Genomic DNA, 26,972 nt, shown 5'->3' with positions numbered 1-26,972 from the left:
ATAGAGACACTTGTCTGAAGCCTTTTTTTTGTACAACAGTTAGATGAGATTTGTCTCGGAGCCAGGCAGTCAGGGGCTTTCTGACTGATAGCAAGCTTCACTTAATAAAGCTTTGGTGAGTTCTGACTCTGCTTTTGCCTCTTAGGAAAAAATCTGAATAAGAGCTACTGTTGTTACTATTTTCATATCCTTGAGGCTTCATCTGTACTTCACAAAAGGCTAAGGAAAACCATTGCTGTGGTAAGTGACAAGGACGCACATTTCCATAAGAATCAAGTAAAAGGAGGGCAGGCATTTCTTCATCCTTACCAGGGCCCCACAAAACTGTATGTTTCTCTTCTGGGATTTTTTGCATCAGCTATCACTTTGGGTTTTGAAAATGTTTTTAGAACATGTCCGTGATCCTAACCTGGTGGAGGAATCAGTGAAAACTGGCTTGGTAACTCTTGTGTTTCCTTGAGAAAACAGATTAGAAATCTAGAGAACAGTATTGAATATCTGTTCTGACCTTCCAGTAATCCTGTTATCATCTCAGTCTGACCAATGCTTTGAAAATACCTCTGATTAGTTGCAAGAGAGATCATATTTAGTTAAATGTTTTTTTCATTTGACATCTTCAGTCTTCACAAGTTTTCCTTTTAGTGGTTGCACAAAGGATATGTTGAGTTCAAAATACTGGCATCCATATAGACAGGAAAAAAAAAATCACAAAGCACCAGTTCATTTATTGAATTCTTCTAGAAAAGTCTAGGTTCATATGGAAGCAGAATGTATTTTTTTTTTTTTTTCAGAGAAAAGATATCTAGAATTCTGTATATCCAATTGAAATGCTGCAGGAGAATACATGCTGAACAACGATGCTTTTCTTTGAGTTGATGATACAGAGGTCATCTTGTTTTGATTCTAAAACACATCTAAAGATGAAGTCTCTCTGACTTTGGCCAAAAAGATACTTTATGTGAAGAATAGTTGTGTACCTAAGCATTTACTCCTGCCTTTCATACTTAATTCGGATCTGAAGAACCCTCCTAGCTTGTTTATAAATCCTCAGCTTATTGAGTCCTTCTGCAAATTCAGAATGTTATAAATTTTCCACTACTAGGTTTAGCATTTACTAGAAAAATTACTGCTCTGAACATCAGTGTTTCAAAGACGTTGTGGCACAATACACAACAAACTGAGCTGCCCTGCCAGCAGAGGAGCTTAGAAAACAGCTTACCTGCTTATCCCGCTTGTGCTTTTTGTAAACATCCTTGGCTAAGTTCCCAGTAAAGATAGGAATATGGAATGGTTTTGTCTAGTGGCTTCTTTAAGGATTCCCTTATGTACTGAAACTGGAGCCCTTTGGGTTAACATAGGACAGGTAAGAAATGGACGAAATCAGGGTAGAAAAAAGAGGACTTATCTAATGTATTGCTGATGGTGGGCTGAGAGACTCATTCCTTTCAACTAATTAAGACCACATACATTCCAACAAATACGGAATTTTTATTGGTTTCATTTTCTTGCTGATTTTCATTTCCAGCTATTAGTAGATTGATCAAGTAGGACGTGACAGAGCCTTGATTTCTTTAGGCTTAAAGAAAACATAATTTCCAGAAAACAACAAGTTGCAATAAGTACTATTTATATTAAGGCTAGCTGTTAACTTAGACAACGTAGAGTTTCTAAATGAATGCCTGCAGTTATATACTTGTTTTATATGTCAAATTAAAGGACATTATTGTTGAATGATATATGGAATGAGAAATAAGTATAGTGACTGATAATATTTTAAAACCAAACTGAAGCTTTTAATCAGGATTTTTTGCTTGTTTTGATAATTAAAAAAAATATTTTTAGTAGAAGAACACAGGATTCTGTCATTAATTTTTTTTTTTTCTGAGTATTTGTTGTGCTGTATTTTCTTTGGATTAAATTATGTACAATAAGGTTATGACTAGCATTGACCAGGTGATAGATTAAATTGAAAGATTATTCTTCTTAATCTTTAGACTCTAAACAACCTCCCAATATGTTGCCAGCGTGAACGTGTCTTTGGGGACATCACCCAGTCTGCACTACATGGCTGACTGCCAAGTCTTTCCACTGGAAAGCCAGCTATTATTTTCTACTTTCTACTGCACAGTAGGGTGCATCCACCCCTTTATAGCATTCAGCCATAGCTTTTTATTTTACGGTAATCTTTTGTATTAGATATTCATGGGAATAAATTTTCTCTAGCCATGTAGGTCATATTTCTCCCAAGCCAAAGCTGAAACATAATAGACTCATTTAATTCCTAAAGTGTCTTTGTAAAAATTGTAGTCTCTAGCCAGGATTTTTCTTGGAAATGGACGTGTTTTTACCCTGTCAATGACATTGTAGACATACCTGCTGCAATTTCATTGCCATGCTACAGTAGGCAAGCAAAAAAAAAAAAGTAAATGTGGGAGTAGTTTTGCATTCCTTCAGTATGCCTGGAATTGTAATGGAAAAAGGAAGCAGTAAAGGTAATAATACAGCGTAAATCGCTAATTGGAATCACAAACATCTTTCAGAATGAAGTTAGGGAATCTGCCATTGTGCTGTCAAAATGAGTTTCTCTCCATGCTTGTTTTCTTGAGATTTGACTAAATAATTCAGAACCACCAGGAAGCTAACAGTAATTCTGAATCTCTATTCCCTAGCTCATTTGACTATTCCTAAAATCTTCTCATCTAAAGAGTCGATCCTAAATTAAATAATTTTAGGATGGATCAACAGAAGCTGTATGACATAGCTGTGTTTGTCTTGAATGTTAAAACAGTGTTTCAAGATTTGAAGATCACAGTGTAAATTCTTACATAAGCCTTTTGCTGCATGCTGCACAAATATCTAAAACATATTAGACCTTCTTATTCTTTCCAGTAATGTGCTAGAGGAAACTAATAAATAGAAATGAATGTTGATGTAGATCATCATCCCCTTTAAATGGAAGAATCCTTTAAATCTAGACATCTCTGCAACTGCTACACTTCACTAAAGAGTATGTGTCTGTCTGTGTCTCCTGCCTGCAGGTAGCCATAATTGCATCTTTTTTTTTTTTTTTAAATTAAAAATGAAACTATTACATATGAAGGAACTTGTTATGCTCAAAACCCCCATATATTAACAATCATTTTAGCAAAGACAATTTCAATGCCTCCTTAAGAGTCTTCAGAATTTTAGGCTATTTTAGTAGGCGTCAACTAGTCTTGAATAGCCCAGTCATTAAGAGACTGAGATGCCAATGAGTCCTGTATGCTGAAGCAGTATTCACTCAAGCCAGAACCTCTTGGTTCCCAAGAAATAACTCTGTGGATGATCTAAGCCTCCACTGCCTGCCCTCAGTTTCCATCCCTGGGTGTGTATATCCAGCCTTTCCCTTGCGTTGGTCGTTGTGCTTATGTAATTCTAGATTATATCTACAGTTCACTGAGTTGCTGCAGCTGAAAACTGCCCCAAGGCAGTGGGGAGAGCACAAAGGTGGCAGCTCAGGCTTAAATTGGTTTTTGCTGGTGTGGACCTGCACCCTGCAATTCCCCTCTAGATAGCCTCGGTTTTTTAGGAAGAAACAGTTTCAAATATTCTAATCTGAGATTGCATCACTTGTAGTAGATGAAGTAATAGGCACACATTGGCAAAATATTGGATAAGGTTTGGGTAGTAGATCCATCAAAAGAAAAAAGTACCACCATGCAATTCTTTAAAATCTGGAAAAAATACACATTTTGAAATTATATACATCCCTCTCTGAATCATTTTCTTAGTAGATACCCAAGTGAGGACTTTCCAAGAATGACATGTTAGATTGGATAAAATATGCTCAGAGTGGACAGGGTGCTTAAAGGAGTTAAACCTTAACACAGATTGTAGTAACAAAAAATGCAGAGAGAAGTGGTGTACATCTGAATAAATCAGCACATATGAGAACTGATACATATTAGTTTGGAGTGAAAGCTGAATTTTAGTGTGTTAGCTATCTCTTTTTATAGTGAATCCATTTTGTCACATTTTGAAGGTGACAGGAATTTGCAACTTTTTCAAGTAAATTGGAATGCTAACAGACACCAATTTACCCAAGTCGAGACATTGCTGTGGCTGGAATAAAGACAATAGAATGTAAGACAAGCCATTACAAATCATATGATTCCTAAGTGAATTCTTTGTAGGCTAATAATTCAAGATGGTGAAGAGAACAGCAAATAAAGCATCTCAGGTATCAAATAAGCCAGTCTGGCACAGCTTTTAAAAGCACTGACATGTGTGCTAGATGTATTTGGCTGACTTTTGTTTATTTTCTGGGAACATCACCTCAGAGAATAAGACTGAAATTTCTGGGGGGGTTATTTCTAGAGTAATTACATCGTTACTTATTGTATATCATAGTGTGAATTTTACTTATATGTTTAAAGAAAAATAAATGTAGCAAAACCAACAGGCTTTTTCCCTCTCAGCTGTCTTACAGACTGTTTAACCTGAGACCCTTTGTATAGAATTCAGGCTCAGAATGCATGGAGTATCTTGAAAGTGACCCTGGAAAATAAATTACTGTTTTACAGAGTTTTTCATGCTTTTCTTGTGTGCTTTTGTTTCATTTGGCATTATGTTTTTATATACTAACTCATAAATGTAGGTTTATAACCATTATTTGTACTTTTATGCTATTTTGAATCCTTCAGCTTTATTTGCAATATTACTGTCTTTTTTTGTATAGTTAGTGTTGTCTAATGAACTTATAAATACTTCATTCTACTAGAATTTTAATAATGCCATCTGTTCACTTGATGGAAAATGGCAAAGCACATTGAAGCAACTGCCTTTTTTTTTCTTGACAGCTGTATTTTTAAAGCTTAAGATTGTTTCCAGTTTTTTCTTTAACAGTGACAGTGACCAATATTGCGAACAAAAGGATACACTTTTGTGAAGACCTTACTTTGTGAATTACATGTATGATTTTCTTTAGATACAATTTGTTTTTTTGATCAGTAATAAACTATTATTTTTTTATTTTTAGTAGAACTTGTTTTCTACCATGGCAGAAAGTAATGTAATCCCAGAGAGGTCGGTAAAGTACATCACAGTAGTAGAATCTACGTCTTTGTCCAAGCTTCCTGCTCATCCTGGCGTCTCTGTCCTTCTCTCCCTGTATCTCCTCCTTTTGAAGCTCTGTTTTGAAGCTCTCTTCTTTGGGTCTTCTTCCCACTTTCAGTCTTGCTTTGTTTAATTATGTTAATGTTTGCCTTTTGAATCACCAGCTTATTGTGTAGTTATTAGGCTGTTCCCTTTGGCGTACTGTTTTGTAACTTAATCTCGTTCCTGCCATTAGCTGTCAAAACAAGTGGCCTGATGTTTAGAAATGGTGAAGTCTCTAGTAGCTCCTGAATGAATTAGTGCTGCTGGCCATTTATTGCTTGGGAAAATCAGATGGCCTTCTGTGTATGCCTATGTGGATGTGAGACCCAAACAGTTTAGCGAACACGGCTCTGTTGTTCCTTAACTAGGTAGATGCAGAATATAAAGAGAGTGTCTCAGGAGCAGTTGAGTCATGGAGTTGTTTTTCCAAAGTCCTCTTCCAGGTAGTTGTGTGGCACTTGCTTCTGTAAGAAACTCATGTTGGTTTTGCCAGAATTGTGTGTCGGGTCTGATGAAGGAAGTTGGGAAGAATGATGCTGTAACTGACAAAATATGAGATTCCCCAATCACGACTGTTTCAAAACTGTTTTGAAGGCATAGGGAGAAGGGACTTAGATTATGAATTACCCTTTTCATACTTGAAGGAATAGATTTCTCGCTTGGTTGACTGCTCTCAGTGTGTGATCATTAGTAGTTCTCTTAGATTGACAATTTGGGAGATAGACACAGCTCCTTATCCCAGCAGGTGGCAACTTTAGCCATGCTGAAGAGGTATGGTTGACTCTGATTCCCTTTGTTCCACCGACAGAAGTGGTACTTCCACACTCTCTTACTGCTGTGCTAGATATAGTTTATTAGCTTCCCAGCTGATTTCTTTATATATTTCCTGAGTTCTTATTAGTATTTCAATTAATTTACCATCTGCATTAGATTTTGTTAGTTAAATAAAAAAAACACATGAAAGTAATTTTGTCTTGCATGAACACATCCAGTTCTTCCATTCACTCTAAGTTTGTACATCTGTATTTGTGGTTTTCTTTTGGATGTTTCTACAACTTCTTTTTCCATTGTTCCTTGATATCTATCTGTCAGGTGGGCTGTGAGCAGAGAATTCCTTCTGAAACTGACAGTGTAATCTGTTCTCTGTATGGGTGTGTGTCTGAGGCACGTTTGCCTTGCAACCTCTAAAAATAGGATGCTTTCTGTCACCAAGTCTTTCTCATGTTCCTTATTGGAGAGGGGTACTGTTACTTATCTCCCTTGCTTATGGTTGAATGTTTCTGTCAGCTAGATCCTTACAATGGGACAACCACCTGTGCCTGCTGGTACAGCCAGTCCTCTCTTTGAAGCCTGTGTCAAAGTTTCTGTACTTAAAGTTGGTATGCAGTAGACTTGTTGGTAATGGAACGTGGGGATGTGCTGGTAGGTATGTTCAGAAAAGAGAAAGTCATCAGTCCAGTGAGGACTGTCAATTTTGTGGAATCTCTCAGAGAACCACTGTGGGCAAAAGGACTGAGTAATCTGGATACAGATTTGCCAAGGTGTTTAATGACCATAACTCGTGATGTATGTGGGGTGTTAGGTGCCATGACTTTGCAATGTGTTCTGGTGCTGAAGTGTCTGATGTTGGCTGTCACACTGTGTCCTCGAGGTTTATGCAATTTTACCAATTGGAGGTATATAAACAGAGTTTCACAGGTAACATTCTTGTTTTCAGCCAGGAACAACTGGCAAATAAATGTGTCACATTTTTTATGTTGCTTTTTAGTAAGATTGCTGTCCAATATTATAACCATCAATTATTTCATGCATTACATCAGAGATTCATTGTATAGTGGAGACCCTTAAGATGATGCTATAGGGTCACAGGTGGCTGAGTCCCTGCAACTTAGTGAATTATCGTTCTCAATTGAGCTGTGGTAAATCATCATGTCTACTTACAGCTGGGGTATTTAACCTCCTTTCATTTCAAGGAATTGGGTACATGACTGGTTTAGAGATTTTTGGAAATCCTAATGCGTGTATTGCTGCCTGAAAACTTTTCTTAGTCTGGCCTAGTGGTCTAGTGTCTTTAATACTGTACCTGCTACTAGGGAGAGTTAAGATTTTGCATTTGTTGAAATGCCAGTATAAGAATACTGAGCTCTACAACATGTCATGGATTTTTTTTTTTTTTGTTGTACAGCAGCCAAAAAGAGTTTATTTTTTATTGTATAATTCCTGTGGATTATAATTATCTGTCATTATAAATCTTTTTATAGTAAAACTGTCTAGTTTAGAAATTCAGATGGTACTGTCACTGTCTTTCATAGAGAGCTATCTATAATTTTGAAGTTACATATTCTGTTCCTTAGCACTCACTGAAGTTATAATTATGTTTTTTTTTCTAACAGTCTTCTCCTTGCAAACAAAATGTTTTATTCATGGTGGTGGTACTGATAAGTAGTAAATAGTTGCATCTTCTCTTGGTTTCAATCTGTTTATTATGTTAGTTTAATGTCATTTTTCAAAGACTTCAATGTTCTGAGTTATCTGCACATCGTTATTCTGTAACACTCAACACATGGTCACTGAGAAGCTTGATTATGATTGCAAAGAAATGAGCTGAAATATTCTAAAAGCAAAAAAACTTCATTTGTAAATTTTATTCTGTCACTTTTTCTTCTTCAGTATTCCGATTAATTTGAACATGTTCTCAGTTTTCGATCTCTGGGGTAAAATAAATAAAATACAACACCTAATACAAATGTACGTATGTTGTAGTTACAGTAGGGTTTCTTCAGAGGGATTGAAATGATTCCCCTGACGTAAATATGTTTCACACCGGATCACTACACCCTCCCATGTGGTAACCTATCATCTCAAGCTCTAATGATCCCTTACCCTGTTGACGTTAGCAAACTTTTCCTCTGGGGCATTTTCTTTTGTTTCCTTTGTCAGCTGGTCTAAAGAGAAGAAAACTGCTCAGTCTTGATTTTTCTGCAGATGTTGAGGATTTTACAGCAAAGTTCAGTAACATGACATTTGTTTTCAGTGTAGTCAGAGACACAGAAACAAGAAAATCAGGCAGGCTGCAAAGCTTCTTGTTCTACTTTAGATTCTCTATCAGATAAACACTGGCATCGGAAAATTTTAAACAATTTCATAAGTATGGTCACTTACAATTTTATTACATGGATATGTTTTTCCCTAAAAAAAGAGCTATTCTAAACAAAAAGAGGTGAGAATCTAGTAAACAAACAAACAAAAAAAACAACAGGCATGAGAACAAAGTGGAAAGAATTAAAGGGAAAACGTGTAGTAAAAATGTTGGTATCTGATGCTCTTTTTCCCCAAGGTAAGTATAAGATTACATTTTTCCCAACAAGTATAAGGCTATTATATTCTCTTATTGTCACTGAGCCATATGCAGTATTTCCTGCTCTAGAAGCTGAGAACATGCTGAAATTTCTTGACCTGTTTGGGCCAACAAAGCTTTGAAGCCTCACTCCATGCCAGGGATGGGAACTTCATGGCACCAACCTTTGTGTTCTCTGTGATCCCGTCCCTTGCCTCGTAGGGCTGAGAGTGGGGGATGGACTGATAGAGATGTTGGGGAAGGAGGAGGAAGTGCCGTTCCTTAAAATCTTCCACACAGCTTATCAATCAGGAAGAGGTATTCATGGACTAGGAATGAACAAGGCAAACCAAACCCAAGAAGCCCAGCAGGGTCCAAAGAGTATGCATAATCATATACGCTTTTGAAATCCTCAAATGTCTCCCAATGGGCAAGATCCAATGTGGCTTTCTTGAGTTGTTGTAGCTTTGTAGGACCTGCTTGGAGCAGTGTTCTCTTATAATGGTCTTCTTCAGCCCTGAGTCACTATATGTAACAGGAATACCATGACATTTAATACATAAAAGCATTTCTGGTTTCCAGTACATGCTGTAGCAGTTCTATTGATTTCAATGGTATTGCTTAAGGTATATGTCCGAGTAGCATTTGAGCTAACAGTAATGTAATTTTTTCCTTCTCATTTAAAACACCTGCTGAACACAATGAAACTTCGGCCTTTGTGCAGTATATTTGAAACACATTCAAAAGTGAAGGAACAGCTCTGTTCAGTAGTGAGAGAACAGCTTAGTAGTGTTAATGCTGTTTCTGAAATACATCAATTGTAATAAACTTTAAGGATACCTTATACTCAGCAACCAGCGGGATTCTGGGACCAAAAATAGGAGAAAATAAAGTTTGATTTAACAAGAGCAATACTGAAATTGTACTGGATGAGAGACTTCCTTCACCAAACATGCTTGCAAGACCTGTAATCAGTTTTAAAGAAAGCTGCCTACAGCAGCTAGTGCAGTGAATGCCAAACAGAATTGAGTGTCAAGCAAGAAAAGTGGTAGATACAGGCAAAAAGGTGTAGCCGTAAACTTGTAAAGATGAAAAATTTATAAGTTGTTATACATGCTCTGCAGCCAGTTGTCTAGTGACTGTATTCTGGTAATAAGCGATGATGATTGCAGCTCGTTGACTGATAAGATAGATGAGCTAACCGATGTAACACTCTCTTCATTCAACAGTCATGTTGAATAGGATATGAAGTCATAGGCTAATTACCATAAAACACAACTGTAGACTTTCTTGGTGAGAAAACTATTAAGTTTCTTCTTGGTGGTCAGAGACCAGGTTCCAACATGATTTTTGCTGAGGTGTATTCAACTTGATAGACTTTTACAGAATTATATGAAGCTTTTAGCTGATGTGGGGAAGATATCATTCCACAAGTTCAGAGGCACATCTGTCATCCATCCTGCTGTTTAAACAGAAGTGAGAAGGTAAGTCTATGTTAATTATAAAGCATAATTTTGTGGAAAGCTTAGATTAGCCTAAATTATCACATCAAGTATACAGTTGAGAATTTCTTGTCCATGGATGTGGAAAGTGCAGAGCTACTATCAGTATGCTTTGTACTCCTAAGCAATTTCAGAAATAAGAGCCAAATCTGTCTCTTCCTTATGCCTTACTACTCTCGCAAGGGCTGGTGATACTTTCAGACAGTGCCTTTTGGGAATTTTCTGGGCAGAATAGATTGTCCTGCAAAATTGTTCCAAATATTTCATCAATTTTGTCAAGGCTAAGACCATGGAAAACAATGAGCTTCCATACATTTAGGTGTCTCTAATGAAGTCAAATGCACTGTCTCTTGGCTCCTATCTGAAGTGCCCTGTTTGCCTATATGCAAAGGAGTATATAAAAATTTTAGGACACCTGGCAGACAATATGTTTCTCTGCTTACCATCTGCAATGAAGTCTTGGTTCAGGACTTACTTATTTTCTGGTCAGTGTTAATTTCCTGTTTAAGAGAGGAAGAATTGAGCATCCTTTCTCAGGAACTTTAAAAATGTGGATCTTACTGTTGACATAAATAGCTAGAAATCATGTTTTGTCCTGCTTCAAGGAAAGAAATCTATTGTGCTACTAGGGATCAATACTAATGAATATTCCCTTTCAATGTCTAAGTCTACGTCTAAGCAGTCTAAGTTTGTTTTCTATGAAGTAACATTACAAGTGCTTCTGAATTGTGAAATAAATCCAGGCAGTTGAAGGCAGGAGAGCTGTTCAGGTGGTCTCAGTGAGCTTGTGCATTAAGAAGCAAGAAGATTTTTGAATGACGGCTTCAGCATTTCTGTTATATATGTGTGATAGTTGCCGCTTTAGGCAACTCACCCTCGGCTAAGGTGTCTTTGCAAGATCTTACAAATTCAGTGGAGGCATAAGCTGCCAGATGCAATGTGTCTAAAATAAGGATGCAGAGTGTCTCAAACACGGACGCAAATTGCAATTAAAATAGACTGACCAGCTCATCTGATCGATGCTATTCTACCACAGAAATAAATTAAACCTGGTAAATGTTATTTCATGGCGGTGAGATCAGTCTTTAACCAATCTACACTTATTGATGTGGAATTTCTATTCACATGTGGGTGTGTGACACTTCTCAAGGGGGAAAAAAAAAAAGCAGCAAAGATATTTATGCTGGTCTAATTGCATTCCAAACAACTTGTGTCTTATTAGCTGAAGGAAAAGGAGCCTAAAGCAAATTTTGAAAAGAAAAATTATTAGGTCAATCTGACATCTGCTGTGTGGGAAAACATTCCTTGGGAAAATGTGACTGTACAGCTATCTGGGATCTCATAAACAGAATTAATCCTAAGCATTTGTTTGCCGTCATCAACAACAATGGTGGACCAGCAGTAGTATTTAACTACACAGAACAAAGAACAGCATAAGACCAGAGAGAAAGTGCAATATTGTTTTTCCAGAAGAGTTCCTGTGATAAAACTAGCTAGGCATTAGGATGATTATTTACTTGATAAATGCATCAGAATATCGTATCTGAGATGTTGAAAGCATGCTTGGCATTAAAGTTGTCTTTGTAACTACTCTGGTTTAGCATCTTGCAATTGCTGGAAGATCATTCACCTTTTTTTAAATAAAAATAGAAGCGTGTGTAGACATACAAGTATGAAATGAGATTACTTTTTTAATGTGCAAAACAAAATCTGAATTTTTTCTTATTAAATTAATTATTACACAATTTAACACCCCTTCACACAACCCCCAAAATAGACAACCCCAAACCTAACTAAACTTGGCCTCGGGTATATTGTGCCAAGTACCAAACCTGGCCTTATTTGTACTGTGCCAAATGCCAAACCTGTGAAGGGTTGTTTTGTTTTTTTTTTTTTTTTCTGTCTGTTCCTTTTTTTTGTCTTCTGCTTCTTCTCTTGCTTGTCTTGGTTTAGTGTGGAAGCTTTCCCAGATGGATGTTGTCTTTAATTATCATATCAATTATTATGCATATTTGTAGTGTGCTGTGCAGTTGTTAATTAGAATTGTGCAGGTAGTAAAGCTTGGGGTATTAAAGTCTGTGAAACTGTAATTTTGTTCTAATAACCCAAACCTTATCATGGAACTCCTGTCATTCACCCTGACATCAGCAGCCTCTGAAGAGAGCTTTTTAAATAGTAATGTTTGCAAAGTTGTCAAGACAAAACCAAGTGTAACTTTATTCCTGTGGTCTGGGATAGTTGCCTGGTTTTGAAAGTTTAGGAAGTGAATCGTTTTCTGCACATTTAGCGGGCTGAACCAGCTCAGTGTGGAGTAGAAGAACATTATTGCTGATGCAGGGGTTTTGGTCTGCAAACCTGGTATACAGTGGTGGGGAAGCCCATGAAATTTAGTTCTGTTCCCCACAGTTTCCTGTTTTTCCAGTTGTGGTGTCAGTGCCTGTTTGTGCTCAAATTAACAAGATGTTAACATAACAGAGTTTATAACATGAGCTAAACCAGGGCGTTCTGCTAGATTACTGGTGCTGCTGTCTACCTACCTCATTGTGCATCAAGCCATGTTAAGAATCATGAGCTTACATAAGCATTACATACATAAGCTGTATTAAAAATACAGCTTGCAACAGCCTCGATTGAATAGTACAGCCAAGTTAACGGATGTGGGTACAGTGATGTCTTTTCAAGAGTTCATCACTTTATTTTTTGAAACTGTTAAAACAATGTGGGCATATTCAGAGTTCCAGAACTAAATCCTACACATTTCTTGTATCACTGTGCTAATAATTATGTCAGGTGTCACAAAAACTTAACATGATCCTCCTAAATTCTGTAACTGGCAATTCTGTCAACAAGTAGGATTGAGAGACTGACACTTATTCATGTATTGTGGTTGACTGTATTTGATGTCTAAAGAAAAAATGAACTCCAACTGGAAAGTCTCTAGTGGCTGGAGCATTTGTATGATCTCTTTCACAAATACTCGCTGTCTCCCAGGGTGTTTATTTCCCTCAGTGCAGACACTAATAAGATACTTTCCCCTATCTGGCTGTTTTCCCATGCAATATGCTATAATAAATAGGGATCTTGACATTCAAGGACAGAACTTTTCTGTGAGATTTAACTCTATGGCAAGCTGCTATTTATTGATGTGCTTAATGTCTCTGAATTTATTTTAATGGTTAATCTGTTTCTTTAAAAGCTTCGTATTTTACAGGGATGGAACTTGACTTACAAACGAGATTGGTGTGTTTGTACCTCTTAAACAGACAAAATTCATGGCTTTTAAATAAGCAGGAGTATGCAAATTGAGGGTATTTTTCATCACCTCCCTGTTAGTTTCATATATTAACTAATCCTGTATTTTGGCTATTAAAATAATTTGTGGGAAAAGCTGCTGTTCCAATGATTTTCGCTCTATGTAGCTCACAGAAACAAAGTTGTAAGGCAAATACCGTACTCTGTGCTAAAGATAAAACCACAGCAAAGTGGTGCCAATGCTGAGGTGTACGTGCATCCTATCACTCGGTGTGTACCTTAAAGACTGCATCTCCAGAAAAGCAATTTGGTTCACTCATGTTTCTTCCTTTACTACTTTTTTTTTTTTTTTTGGGGTGGGGAGGGGGGGTGGGGAGGGAGGGGAAGGGCATCTTGTTAGACCTTTGGTTTCTTTTAACATGGAAAATTATTTTCTAGCTGATTGTGTAGTAATTTAACTTGCATCTAGATGTATTAACAGAGTATTTGACACTACTGTTTCCCTTCTCATCTTCGTCTTTTGCTTTCCTCCTTCCCCTAAAAATATTTTCTGTTTTTCCCAGTGGATCATAATCCCTGAATTGCAAGCCTTATCGGTGGAGTTCTAATACACCTTTGTATCTCATGTGATACAAATTAATGCATGGAATTATATATGTGTGGGAAGTTTCATGTTGCGTTGATGGCAAGATGGTTGATGTAGACTTTTATACTGTGTAGTTAGCTTTAGAATTGGTACATTTAATTTATGCTCTATCACTGGAATTTGCAGTAGCAGTTACGCGTCACAATGGTGTGAAAGCCATAGGATTGTGATGGTAGTCAATTTATACAAGACACATTACAAGAAATTCATTTTGTTCCAGTAATGGGAGATAACTAGTATGATTTAACCATGCTTTTCAGCATATGCATACATGATTTGGTTAAGACAGTTGAAGATAATTTGAAAAATGAGGTGGTGGTGGGTTTTTTTAGGGTATGACATTATTCAGGGTGCTAAAAGTACTGTATAACTGAGAGAGAAAACAGCTGACAAAGTTAATACTGATGAATACTGAATGCTTTACATGGGGGAAGATGTTTCTAATTTTACATATACGGTAGTGGGCTCTTAGGTAGTTGTTAGCACTCTGGAGAGGGATATTGGTATTTCAAAATATAAATGTTTGAAAATGTTAGCCCAGTGTGTAGTAACCATCAAGAAACAGGTGAAATGTTAGGAATTATTATTTTCAAATAGAGAGCAGACTCCTCAATCATCCCTGTGTCATTCTGTAAGTGTTTTAACTGAGCTGCAGTTTGCCTGTATTTCTGGACTTCCCATCCTGGAAGGGTGCAGAGGGATAAAGGAAGTAGGAGTGGCGGGAGTGACCAGCGGCGCTGAGTGCCTTACTTGGCACCAGCAGCAAACCGAACCAGAATTCTCAAGCCAGGAAAGGTTTTGATGGGGTTTGAAGCAGAGAAGGGCTTGTTTAAGACATTTTTAGAATCACAGGCTCCATAGATAAGAGGACATTAGATGAAATTCATAATGTGCAGATTCAAAGTAAAATAGAGATAGTTTTCTCATAATATGTATTTATTTAAACCGTGGAGCTCGGAGATTGTTGTGAATGCTGAAGGATGGTGTCTCAAACAAACAGAATCTAACACATCTCCTACCCCCAAAAGTGTGAGGAAGAAAACCCTATCCTAATGTTTTAAACAGAAAAGTATCACCACTAATTCAGGAAATGTTCGATCTGTTGGTTTCTGAAAACTGAGAGTATACTCCAGGGAAAGTGTCATCACTCTGTTATTTTGTAGTTCACATCTTCTGTTGCTCACTTTCAGAAATCAGGTAGTAGGGGAGATGGATTTTGTGTCTAGCTTTGGCTGTTCTTGAAACTGGTATGGAGATTCATCTTGTCAGGGAAGATAACGTCACTGAACGTTGCAGAGTATGCGTTATACGTTGCATTGGAAACCACAAAACTACCTTAAATAGCTCAATTAAGTTTATTTCCGTGTTCTGCTTGTGTAAATTACTGGTATATCATTTGATTGGATGTAAGAGAAGACTAATATTCACTCGTAGTTTTGAAATAGATTATTTTTATTGGTATCACTCATTTTTCAGTTAGCCAACTGTTAGATAGTTTCCTTATCCACTGAGTGGTCCATCCGTCAAATCCATGTCTCTCCAATTTATAGACAAGGATGGATGTCAAACGGGCCAGTGTCAAATGCTTTGCACAGGTCCAGGTAGATGATGTCACTTGCTCTTCTGTTATCTGCCAATAATGTAACCCTGTTGTAGAAGGTCACCAAACTTGTTAGGCACGATTTGCCTTTAATGAAGCCATGTTGGCTGTCACCAGTCACCTCCTTACTTTCCTTGTGCCTCGGCATAGTTTCCAGGAGGACCTGCTTTAATGGTCTTGTCAGGCATAGAGGTGAGACTGACCAGCCTGTAGTTCTCTGGGTCTTCCTTTTTTTCTTTTTTAAAAACGGGTGTTATGTTTCCCCTTTTCCAGTCGGTGGGAACTCACCAGACTGTCACAACTTCTCAAATGTGATGGATAGTGGCATAGCAACTTCATTCGCCTGTTCCCTCAGGACCCATGGATGCATCGCATCAGGTCCCATGGATTTGTGCACCTTCAGGTTCCTCAGACGGTCTCAAGCTTGATTCTATAGTGCACAGTTCTTCATTCTCCCAGTCCCTGCCTTTGCCTTCTGTGACTTGGTTGGTGTGGCTAGAGCCCTTGCGGGTGAAGACTGAGGCAAAAAAAGAGTTCTTTTATTGGAAATTGGGTCTTGAATCTCTTTTCTAGAATTACTTTTTTCTGGCTTTATTGTTTAAAAGTTCGTCTTAAATGACAAGATAGGAAGAGCCTTTGCTGGTGATAACATTGAGATACTTGTAAATGTGCCCTTCTCAAGGGGCATCTTGAGATCCCTCCTTCACCTGGGGAAGACTTTGGAGAAAATGAACTGTATCTGCTGTTAAGCAGCCTAGGTGGTACTGTATCTCTATCTGACAGAGTTAGATAAATCTACCCAATGGAGATGTATCAAAATATGTGTAAATTAACAGCCACAAATATAAACACGTTATCTTTCTCTGTGAGACTGAATCTATTTAGTGACTTATAATTAATTTCCAAAGCATAGTAATTTGATTCCTAGTATAAAATAAAAGGTTACAAATAATTCTCTTCATGTTTTCAGAGACAGCTAACCAACTGGAGGTTTGTAAGGGTATGTTTAAGCTGCTTTTGGTATGTTTGAGCTGGAAGTTGGAAATTCTTCCTGTGACAGATGTGTTCTTGCTGTATAACTGCTTTCCCTTTATTTTCAGAAATACTGATCGATGTTTTATCTAGTGCTCTGGTATTCTACCTGTGTTTATTTTTACATCTTTAAACTAAAAAAAAAAAATTAATGAGAGTTTACTTGCATTTGAAATGACAAAACATAGTGTGTGTGTGCATATATAAAAATACAAAACCTTGTAATCTATATGCTTTTAGCATTTTATGCTAGATCAGATCAATGATATTCTTTTATTCTTATGGTTACAAAGCTTTTTTTTTTTTTTTTTCTATGTTCAAAGAACTCAACAGGAATAACATCTTTGATCTTCAGAACAGAAAGTCTACTCTTTTAACTTGCTCGTATACATAGGACATTGGTGGCATGAATTTGGTAGCAAAGGGCCTTGTTTTTAGACTGTGTAATACTATTGCCTTACTGAACTGGAATATAAATGTAGGCAAATGATAGAGGACTTTTGGTTTAACCGGCCTGTGAATTGACTTATGAAATGCAGGAAATCTTGTATCCTTATTAAGTCAGGACAGAATTCCTCAACACTCTATCCTAATTTGAATTCATTTTTAGATTTAGAAGTTTAATAGATTGTAAATGCATAGTAGTCTGAGGATATTTCAATTACTTTATTGCACCATTTTAGAAAGTTTTGTACAAAGGAGCAAAAATTGTTTGAAGTGCAGTGTCTTGTTCTTCATTCAGTCTAGAAACCTCCCTGAGTGCCTAATTGTTTGTTTTGTTTCCTCTTAGATGAATCGACTCCTAAAGAAGTCAGCAGGGTAAGTGCTGCTCTCTGTCCCCTCTGAAAAGTGTAGTCTCCGAGGCCCAGTGTTAACTTGAGGTGATTTTTGTGCAGCGGATCTCCAGCGAAAAAAAAAAAATTGGTGTACTGACTGCCTAGAGAACAGTAAATAAGGAAAATAAATATTAGGAACACTTGATTGGCTGTAAATAAATTTAAGGGTATTTTGCATTAACAAATTCAGAGTTCTCCCAGTACTATTTTCATGATCCAGTTTTAAAAAGTTACTTCACAGGAACCAGGAAAGTCATGGGACTGTGAGCATAACAGCCTGGCAAGCAGAAGGGAAACAAGGGATGAAATATGCCCTATCTAAAAATTCCCTTTGAGATGTGCTGTGCTACAGATGAGCTAAAATCTTTAATTTGAAATACTTTGCAGTGTACTGTATGAAATGTAATTTAAAATCTTAAGAAACATATTCAGTAATGAATTCCCAACTCTATCTTTACATCTGATTGATACTGCATCCTGCAGAATATCAGTCCATGGTTGAGGACGAGTTAGGGGAATCTGTTAGAAACTTGTGCCTTTCCTGGGAATGACAAAAGATCAGTACAGGACAATCTGTTGCCCTCAAATGCGTCCAGTCAGCCTGAAGCACCCAACTGTTATTTCATATAAGATGAGGGAGCCACTTAACAGCTTTCTGAGGTGGAATTGTAGTCCCGTTTCGCTCTTCTTCTTGAATGTCTTGCATAAACTATTTCATGTTCCCAGGAGAAACACAGTAGTGTCAGACATATTAAAAATAAGGCTGATTGAAAGACTGCAAAAACTGGCTGGGTGGTCTTGCTCTCAGCAAAAGTCTTTTGGAAAATACTGGAGTATGGAAGGAGTGGAAACGGGCTGGTAGTGGAAACCTCAGTTTGGTAACCTGGAGAGCAGAGGGCTGGCATAAGGGGGAACTGAAGTTCACCTCTTACAAGACTACGAAAAAGAGATTAAATGATGTCTAAAATGATTTTTTTCAAGCAGAAATTGTCCATATACCTGATGTGCTATGAATGTGTAAGTGTGTTGAGAATTTAGGTGAAAATTAATATGTTCTAATAATTTATTATAACACTTTTTGGTCACTCCTTAGTATTGAACAGTCATGGCAGTGGAGTAAATACCTATCAGTGCAACAAAGATTATTGTTATTAGTGTATCTCTACATATTCTTTTTAATTTCAAAATAATTAAAGATCTGCCTAAAAATCTCAGAAGCTGTAATTATTTATGTGGAAGAAAGTTCCTTTTAATTGTTAGTAATTTGGTAAATAGATTCACATTTTACCTAAAACTCTGTAAAATGGAGTTACAAAACATATCTAGGTTACTATATTTGAGGTATTTGAGGCAAAAAAAAAAAGCAGCAAGCTCTGGAACCCTGAACCCCCCTGAGTCTGCCCTACCAGTTGCCCCCTCTCTTTCTCAGACACGTTGGTCCCAGCCAACTCAGCCCCTCAAAGTCATAAATAGTGACTTAGAGTGTTCCTGAAGATGGATGGGCTGTCACTTCAATTCCTGGTTCTAAAGTAAATGTTTCCCCCCCTGCCCCCCCCTTTTTTTTTTTTTTTAGCTATCAATCATTGTTCACTTGGTGTGTGTACTGTGTTACACTATTACTATTGTTTTTAAAAGTACAAAACTTCAGGGCACTCAGTAATGCACCATACTACAAATGAACATGTTTGTTAGTTTATAGTATTTTTGAATAATGCTGTATATAATAATGTAAACCTTTGTAATACATCCTCTTTCTTCAGCAGCAGCTCAAACAGATGCCAGTTCAATTAAATCTGAACATAAATTAGAATTTAAATTAGGAAAGTTCTGTACGTGAGTAATATTTTTCAGACAAAAAGATGTGTTCATGCTGACTGAAGAATTATGAGTTCTAAAGTCATTAAGTATTACATTTTTAATTCCTGAAAATGTCTTCAAGAAGAGACATATCACAGGGAAGCAAAAATAAAGGTTAGTGAAAGGAAATTTATTGCAGAATTAAATCACCAACTGGTTTAAAATATTTTATTAGTTAGGAACCAAGGTAGAAATGAAAAAATGTGAAAAAATGTGGTCCTCATTGCTGGATTTTTTTTTTCCATCATTCAATGTTGGGCAGAGTGAAAACATTAAAACATTCATAGTCATATGTTGTGACATCAGTTGCTTCAATAGTCTCCTTTTCTATTGTGCTTACACAGGACAAGAGAATTAAACTGGGGGAGGATATTTTTTGTTTAACCCCTTTCTCCCCCCAAAAAGCCTCAACTTTTTTCTTCATAAACCTACAAGATCATAAACTTGTTCTGAGGCTCTAACTACTGAACTTATAATTCGTTTGCCCTTTTTTCTTTTTATCAGCAAAATGCATTGGGATGAATGGTGTCCAGATTTTTTTGGGGGTGAGGGGGAAAAAAAGCTTATTGAATTATTGGAAGGAAATTTCAGTATTTTCAGGGGTTTGTATTGCAGTTTCACACTTTGAAAATTGAGGAAGTTCTGAAAAATGCTGTTGTATGGGAACTGCATTTTTAGTTTTGCCGCTTTTAGTAGCTCAGTAGAAAAATGAAAGTATAATAGTAATCTTGGCTATCAGCATTACATTGCATGTTTTTGAAACAAAGAAAGAGTAGGAAAAACCTTCCAAATATTTTAAATTTTGAGATTTGTAGACTAGAAAAGAAGCTTTTCAAAATATGTTATTTTTAAATCCAGTCCACTTATAGCAATTTCATCAATATTTTGGTGTTCAGAAGTTACATGTAAACAGATTCTAGTGTAGCCTGACATAGTAGCTGATGGGTGGGGTTTTGGGGGGGAAAGATTTCCCGATTCCTATAGACTGCTTTTGGCATAAGAACAATTCTGGTTATGAAATATCTCATGAGTATCTGTGACCAAACAGTGAACCTGTGAACTTTTTTTCTGCATGCTAGATTCCAGTATTTATGAAATATATGTAACTGGGGACAGAATCTCGTTTTCACGTGATGTAGTGTTGTGAACATCCTTGAAAATGCTGAGTTTCTTCTGCTTACTTACTGTGCAGATGTGTGTTGGCTGATCCCATCCGTCCAAGTTACAGAAGTGGTTTTCTGGAGAGAGGGATTTCAGAAAGGAAACCAACTATTGAACTATTTTGATGAGGAAAACTGAAGCTGAATTTTAATTTGTTTTTGCTGTTTTATCCACAAAATAAATGAAAAAAGAGGAGCGTGAGTTTGAGCACGAAGTGCGTATGTATTTATGTATATCTAGACTGAAGACATACTTCTTTGACAGTACTAGTGAAAACAGTGTGCACTGGAGACATGTTACTCTTTTCAGTTGGCAAAAATAACCCCATTCCTACATGAACTATAGCCAGGATTTTGTTCTACGTGCTGCAAACTTTCCCATGATCACTGTGTGCTCTTTTGTACCTCAGATTCTGAAATTTAAACAAAAATACTTAATGTTCCTGATATGATCACAGTGAAATTAGTTGTTGTTCATTATGCTTAATGACTTTCCATTCCATGTTTACTTGAACAATACTTGCAGTGAAGCTGCCTTTTGGCAAGTACCTTTGCTTTGTAAACTCTGGTGATGCCAACAGCAATTCACTTTGCAGAAGTTTACCATATAAATACCAGAAAATTATTACCTAGCAAGTGACTAGCTCATTTACAGTACTTTATTCTTGGAAACGGGAATAATACTTTAATCTTCTCCTTTCCCCTTTTTGGACTTGGAGCTTTTGGCAGCTGCCTTGGCATCAGCTAGCACCCAGCACGGTATGTCACTGACAGTTACGGAATTAGCAAGTATGTTTTCAGTAAATAGTTGCAGTAATTGCACGTATCTTCACCATGCAACTGATAATAAAAGTTTGGGCTTTTTGTGACACATTGGCAAAGCAAGCTTATTCTCTGTAGTATTTCCTTATTAAAGGTGGGATTTAAATGTTTTTGCACAGTCCCAGAACTGAAGACAGCAACGAATTAATCAAAAAGTTAGGGGAACTAGAACAAACATATATATTCAGCCTTTGGAAGTGATGCAAATGGCATTGCACCCATTGTCACGAGAAGATGCTTGTATAAGCTGATTTCTTTATAAAGAAAATCTTGTGGATACTGTGTAGTGATAAGCAACAGTGGTAGGAAAATGAGGAAGTTTATTTTTAATTTTGTACATGATGTCTTTAGAGTGCTTGCAAGTCAAGTATTAGGAGGGAATGTGATTTTATAAAAAGCTTTTTAAAAAAGAGGAGCAGTATTCAGCCTTGTCAAGTTAAAATGAAGCTCATTATGCTGTTTTATTATATAATCTAGAAAGATGATATAACTGAGATATTCATGCAGTTTTATGAGCCTTACAGTTAATAACAGCTTATATGGTTACTTCTATACAGTCATAATGTTCTTTTTTCATAAGCCAAGCCTTCGCTTTTTATTATATGTTTTTCCTATTACTAGTGAAGCAATTTATTTCAGTGTTACCATTTGATAACGGGGAAGGAACTGATGGAAAGTTTAGAATTGGATGCCAGTGAATGGGGGCTATTGGCAAGAAGCTTCTCCTAGGGAAGGTGCTCACCATCCCTCCCAGGGTTTGGAAATCGGCTACGTGAACAGGCTGGGAAACACGTGCCTTCAAAATTAGTGAACCCTTTCCACGCAGAGTGAGAGCTGGTTTGCATCTTTTGACGTAATAGGGCCCATCCTACCAAATGTCATCTCATATTTTCCCTTTGTTTTTGTCATGAACAGTGTTTGATGTGCAAACAAACAATTCATAAATACCTATGTACGGTGCTGCAATGCTAAACTTTATTTACCGAGCAAGTTCTAACCCATGTCCTCTCCAGTCAAAACAAGAAGAATCGACGTCAGACAAACGCGTGTAGAAGCAGTTTTCTCTGAGGCTATGCACAAGCATTAAAATTAATCACCTCAGCAAAGTCTGCTCTTTATAGCTTCTTGCTTTCCAGTGTCCAAGTTTAAACAAAACTGGTTACTCCAGCCAACGCCAGTTACCTCTTCTGATTTTTTGGAGAGGAGAGATTTTTCTGAGCTTCCTCTCCAAGCTCACTGCTCCTCTGAAAACCAGTGCAGAAGCTCTGCACTCTAATTCACTCACATTCTCTCTACCTTTATTTTACAGTCTGAGGATTTGACATCTATTGGCTCAGCATTTCCACCTTGAAGCAAGCAAGCAGTTTTATTCCTGTTCTCTAGGGTGTTTTTTTGGTGTGTTTTCTTTTTTTTTTTTTTTATTTATTTTGGGGGGGTAGGTAGGTTTTTTTGGAATGAAATCAAGACCCATATTTTTGGTTCTTCACATGTGCGGTTTAGATGTTATCACTGTTATTAGGACTGTTATTTATGCCAAAAAATGAGAAACACCAGTTTCTATGCAAGATGCAAACTAGCCATCAGTGCAGCTAAACAATGCAAAACATCGCAGACAGTGACAGTACCAAGTCTACAGAATGTAGCAATACACGTAAACATACGTATCAAACGTACTCAGTCTAACTTACATACACATAAAATGACCTCAATAAAAGTTTGTGTCCTTTTCCCAGCTTTATTATTGGTTTGATTAAATATTTTGGCTTGCTTTCTACAAGCATTTCTTTCTTTAGACCCATTCATCATTAAAAATGTAGTAACATAACTAAAATACAATAATTTCTTGCATTTAAAGAAGTAGTGACTATTGTGATACAGTTCTGGCCTTTTTTTTATTTCTTAATTAGATGTCTGAATGCTCATTACAGTAAAGCGTAGTGACACATGGAATGAATATTCTAGGTACTTTTAAATAAAACATCTCTTAGAAGGCTGCCTTTGCCTGCAAGGGACTGGATTTGGTTGCCAATATGTTCCTCTCTGTTTATGAATTCCTTTTGGAAAGTGGGGGGGAAGAGGCAAGAATATGCTTCATTTTAAAAACCTGCTTATTATGTGGGCAAATAAAGTAGTGGTCCCAAAATTCTTAAAGGAAATGTAGTACTTCTTTCAAAAAGATACTGTAATTGCGTGTTGATGGTCTTCCCAGAAGATAAATTATGGAGGCAACCAGAAAATTTATAGAGTAAGTCTCTTAAATCAGGGTGGTAACTATGGATCTGGGTTTCTTCATAATTCTACCTGAAAGGAAGGGAAAGCTGATCTATTTCAATAAAAGACATCAAACAGTTTAGTTTGTTGATTTATTTTTGTGACTGCAATGCTTGTTTATAAGAAGTGTTGCTGTTGGGGATTCTTTTTTTATAAAGTGGGTATCAATGGCATTGAGAACTTGCATATGCAAGACCAGTCTTTTTATACTTCTGATACAGTATGAGCATACCTTGCATGAAATAGTTTAGACCGACATCTCAATCAAATGTCAAGCAAGTGTTCAGACCATTAAGACTGCAAAGAAATGGACTTTTTTTTTTTTTTGCAGATTTTTTTTTAGTTCAACTTTAAATACTCTTGTTGCCAGGACTATAGTTTTGTAGGAAAGAAAACTTGTGTTGGATGAAAGTTTATCAGGAGATTTTGGTCATTTTGGGTTTAGCAGCTGCTTATGTTCTGTAGTGTGCTTCATAGAGAAGAAAATAGCTATTGGTTTTAAAGAGAAGACTGAAGAAGTTTGGGTACAGATTGTTGTCATGCTTCAGGTCTCAGGACTTCGGTGTTTGTGGTGAGATTCAGTCCCTGCCTAAGGACATTGTTTTGTATAAAGTGCTGCACAGATCACTTGGATTTACTATCTGCAAGTCTTGATGCTGTCATTGACAGATTAATTTAGGTGGTTTGATAAAGTACTAGCTGGGTATCTGAAATGCTACCTGATGTAACCAAAGACAGAATAGGCATTTTAAACTCCCTTGTCTATATACAATCTCCTCGGCCTATGTACGTCCTTTGCTTTTAGTGATTTAGCACTCTTCAACAACTGAGGCTCCTTACAAGAGCCTCTGTTTGTCCCAACAGATCCTAATCCTGGTCCAGGAATTGCTTCTTACCTGAACAGCTGTTTTTGTCCTTTTTTTTTTTTTTTTTTTTTTTTTAAGAGTGTAACTTTGATCACACAATGCTTTTTTGTCCTTAGTTTTTTGAGGCTGTTTTTTGTTGTTGGTTTTGTTTTTTTCTTTTGCCTGTACTTGTCTCAGATTACATTTATGGCCTCAGATTCAAGTGCCCTAGGACAGAATAGCCTACACTTATCCATGGTGTGGCCCCTCTGCCACCTCTAGAGGTGCCTTGTAAATGGGTAGGGTGGCACTGGACTCAACATGCATAATGTTAGCCTGCTGAGCACTGCTGATGTCCTCATTGCACAGAGCTCTGTCCATCCAGCCCCCACAGTGTTGAGGGTCAGACAGTGGCCCTCGCCTCCCAGCTCCTCACGCTTAGCGACCGAAATAGGGGAAGCCTGGAATGGCATAAGGGGCTGGACCTGAAGCCCTGATTATGAAGATCCACACTGCTTTCCCAGGGCCTCACTACATTTCAAGTGATATGATAGTACTGATAGTACTTGAAAGGGTGGGTAAGGAGCCCTGAAAATTTTTAAGGAAAATGCTTGATGTTTGCTAGAAGAATTGGTCCCTGTTTTCCCAAAAGTCCCAGAGGCATACTGATATGACAGGTCAGCACCTTCTTTTTCCTGGGCAAAACACCTGTGCTGTCCTTCCCCATCCAGCCTGTAAGGAACCAGGAGTATACAGCCACCTCCCAGAAGGCGGTGCTCCTCTGGGCCTCCTAGCCCTGTGGTGGGCTAGAGGCCGCCTGCATCAGTTGGCAGAGAGCTCTGCCACGTGGTTCTCTGTGACATCCTCAGAAACCAGCCTAAGATACCTAAATTACCAATGAAAAGTAAGCAACATCTGGAGAAATCTCTCTGGATGTGGCCACTTTCCCCTGCATTTTGTGGCTTTCACAGTTTGTTTTTTGGTTTTGGTTTCTTTTTTTTCCTCATCCAACAAAGTTCTGCATCCCCAAAGTACATTTGGCCATCCCTCTCCACTTTACATGGAGTTTGAGCTGTTTGTTTATTCTAACTCCTCCTAGCGTGCGATAATGTTATATGCTGTGAGGTCCGTAAAAGGACATGTTTCTGTTGCAGTAGCTCTTGTTGCTGTGGAGAAAGAGCTTTGTAGTAGGGAGGAAGCATCACATCGGAACTTGCTCTTCTCATTGTTATTCAGAAGACATTTTAAGAAGTTACAGAGAAAACCGATCAACTTCTGGATTATCTTGGCACTTACTGACCCTGTGCCGTATTAATGAAAGCTTTTTGTTGCAGCAGAAGGGCTTTTTCTCATCTGCAGGAGCAAAAAATGCCCCTGGCACAGCTACCCTGTAAGCATGAAAGCATGGAAATTAATCTTCAGTTTGTCATACATAGAATTTACTTTAGAGATTAAATTGTGTCCTTGAATTTTTTTTTTTTTTTGTATCTTAATTGTTCAGAACAAATGCTAAAAATTCATCTCACTGATACTTCAGTATCTCCTTTCATGGACTAAAATGCTTGTGATTCTCAGCCTCTTTGTTTAGATCTAAGTTGCAGCGCTATTGTTAAATCAGCTGTCATAGGTTGCTGACTTCTTTTGCACCACAATATTCTAAAGACAAATAACCGTAGAAATATTTTTATATAAATCCTGCAAAAATACCCTTTCATATTTACAAATTTGAATATTTAGAACAGGATTTCCCTGCTTAATTGTTAGTTCTTTTTCAAAGCATCATAATATAAGCAGCTACTAGAAATATGATGCCAGTATGATAGTGGTATAATAGCGCTAAACCAGTTTTTAGACCACTTGAATTATTTTAATATAATGTTACTAAAATTCAGAATTTTAGAATAAATATGCCAAAATACTTGTAGGCACTGAATCTTAAATAGAAGAAAAGCAGCAATGGGAGGAATGAATTAAGTAAAAGGAGTTGAGTAATAAAAATGTTTAAGCTGCCAATTTAACTACCTAACAAATTAAGAAACAGTACTTATCCTTTATCTGATGGCAAATAAATACTTTTTTTCCACCAAGTGTGTTGAATTTTTCTGAGGAATTACTTTCCTAAAGTATGTTTTACACCAAATATGCGCAGGTCTGTCTTAGCAACTGCATTGGAAAGTGCTTGTACCAAGGTTTGCTGATGACTTATTCAGTGTTTAAATATATGGTTTCAAAAAGAATACTGTGGCTTTTCAACCAAACATAATTGTGGTTATCCAATCTAAAATGGCTAGAACCAGATAAATAAACCTCTTTCACTCCACTGTAACAAAAATAAAACCATTTTACAGCATGATGGAATAATTCTTTACTCCTGATTGATCTAAGTCATAGAATTACTTAATTGTGAATCTGGACAAATTCTGTTCATCTGGCCAGTTGTGGATCCACCGATTTTCAGTAATAGAAATCTGCTGTATTACAACTGTATGTATTATGCATCTAACATCTTTTTAGTCACATAAATGCATGCAATGATTTGCCCTGCTCACAAAATGTTTGCGAGCGTATGTTGCAGAGGTGAGGATAAAGGGCACATAGCTTATTATGTAATTACTATGCAGGCGGAACTGCTGCTTGATTATGGGGAAAGTTGTTATTCTGCCCTGGCTGTTACAC

The 26,972-nt window shown here is 37.1% G+C and overlaps 1 protein-coding gene across 1 annotated transcript in view; it reads left to right on the top strand.

The window, feature by feature from the left end:
• Positions 1–26,972, top strand: part of PDE10A (phosphodiesterase 10A) — a 186,699-nt gene that overhangs the window by 96,066 nt on the left and 63,661 nt on the right. The window contains exon 3 of the mRNA XM_074168084.1: positions 17,296–17,324. Within this exon, the coding sequence (XP_074024185.1) occupies positions 17,296–17,324 (29 nt within the window). The remainder of the gene's footprint in view (positions 1–17,295; positions 17,325–26,972) is intronic.

The sequence above is a fragment of the Numenius arquata genome, chromosome 2, assembly GCF_964106895.1.
Source record: "Numenius arquata chromosome 2, bNumArq3.hap1.1, whole genome shotgun sequence".
Classification (NCBI taxonomy): domain Eukaryota; kingdom Metazoa; phylum Chordata; class Aves; order Charadriiformes; family Scolopacidae; genus Numenius; species Numenius arquata.
Note: the sequence above shows the minus strand (reverse complement) of the source record. Positions and strands in the feature narration are given on the sequence as shown.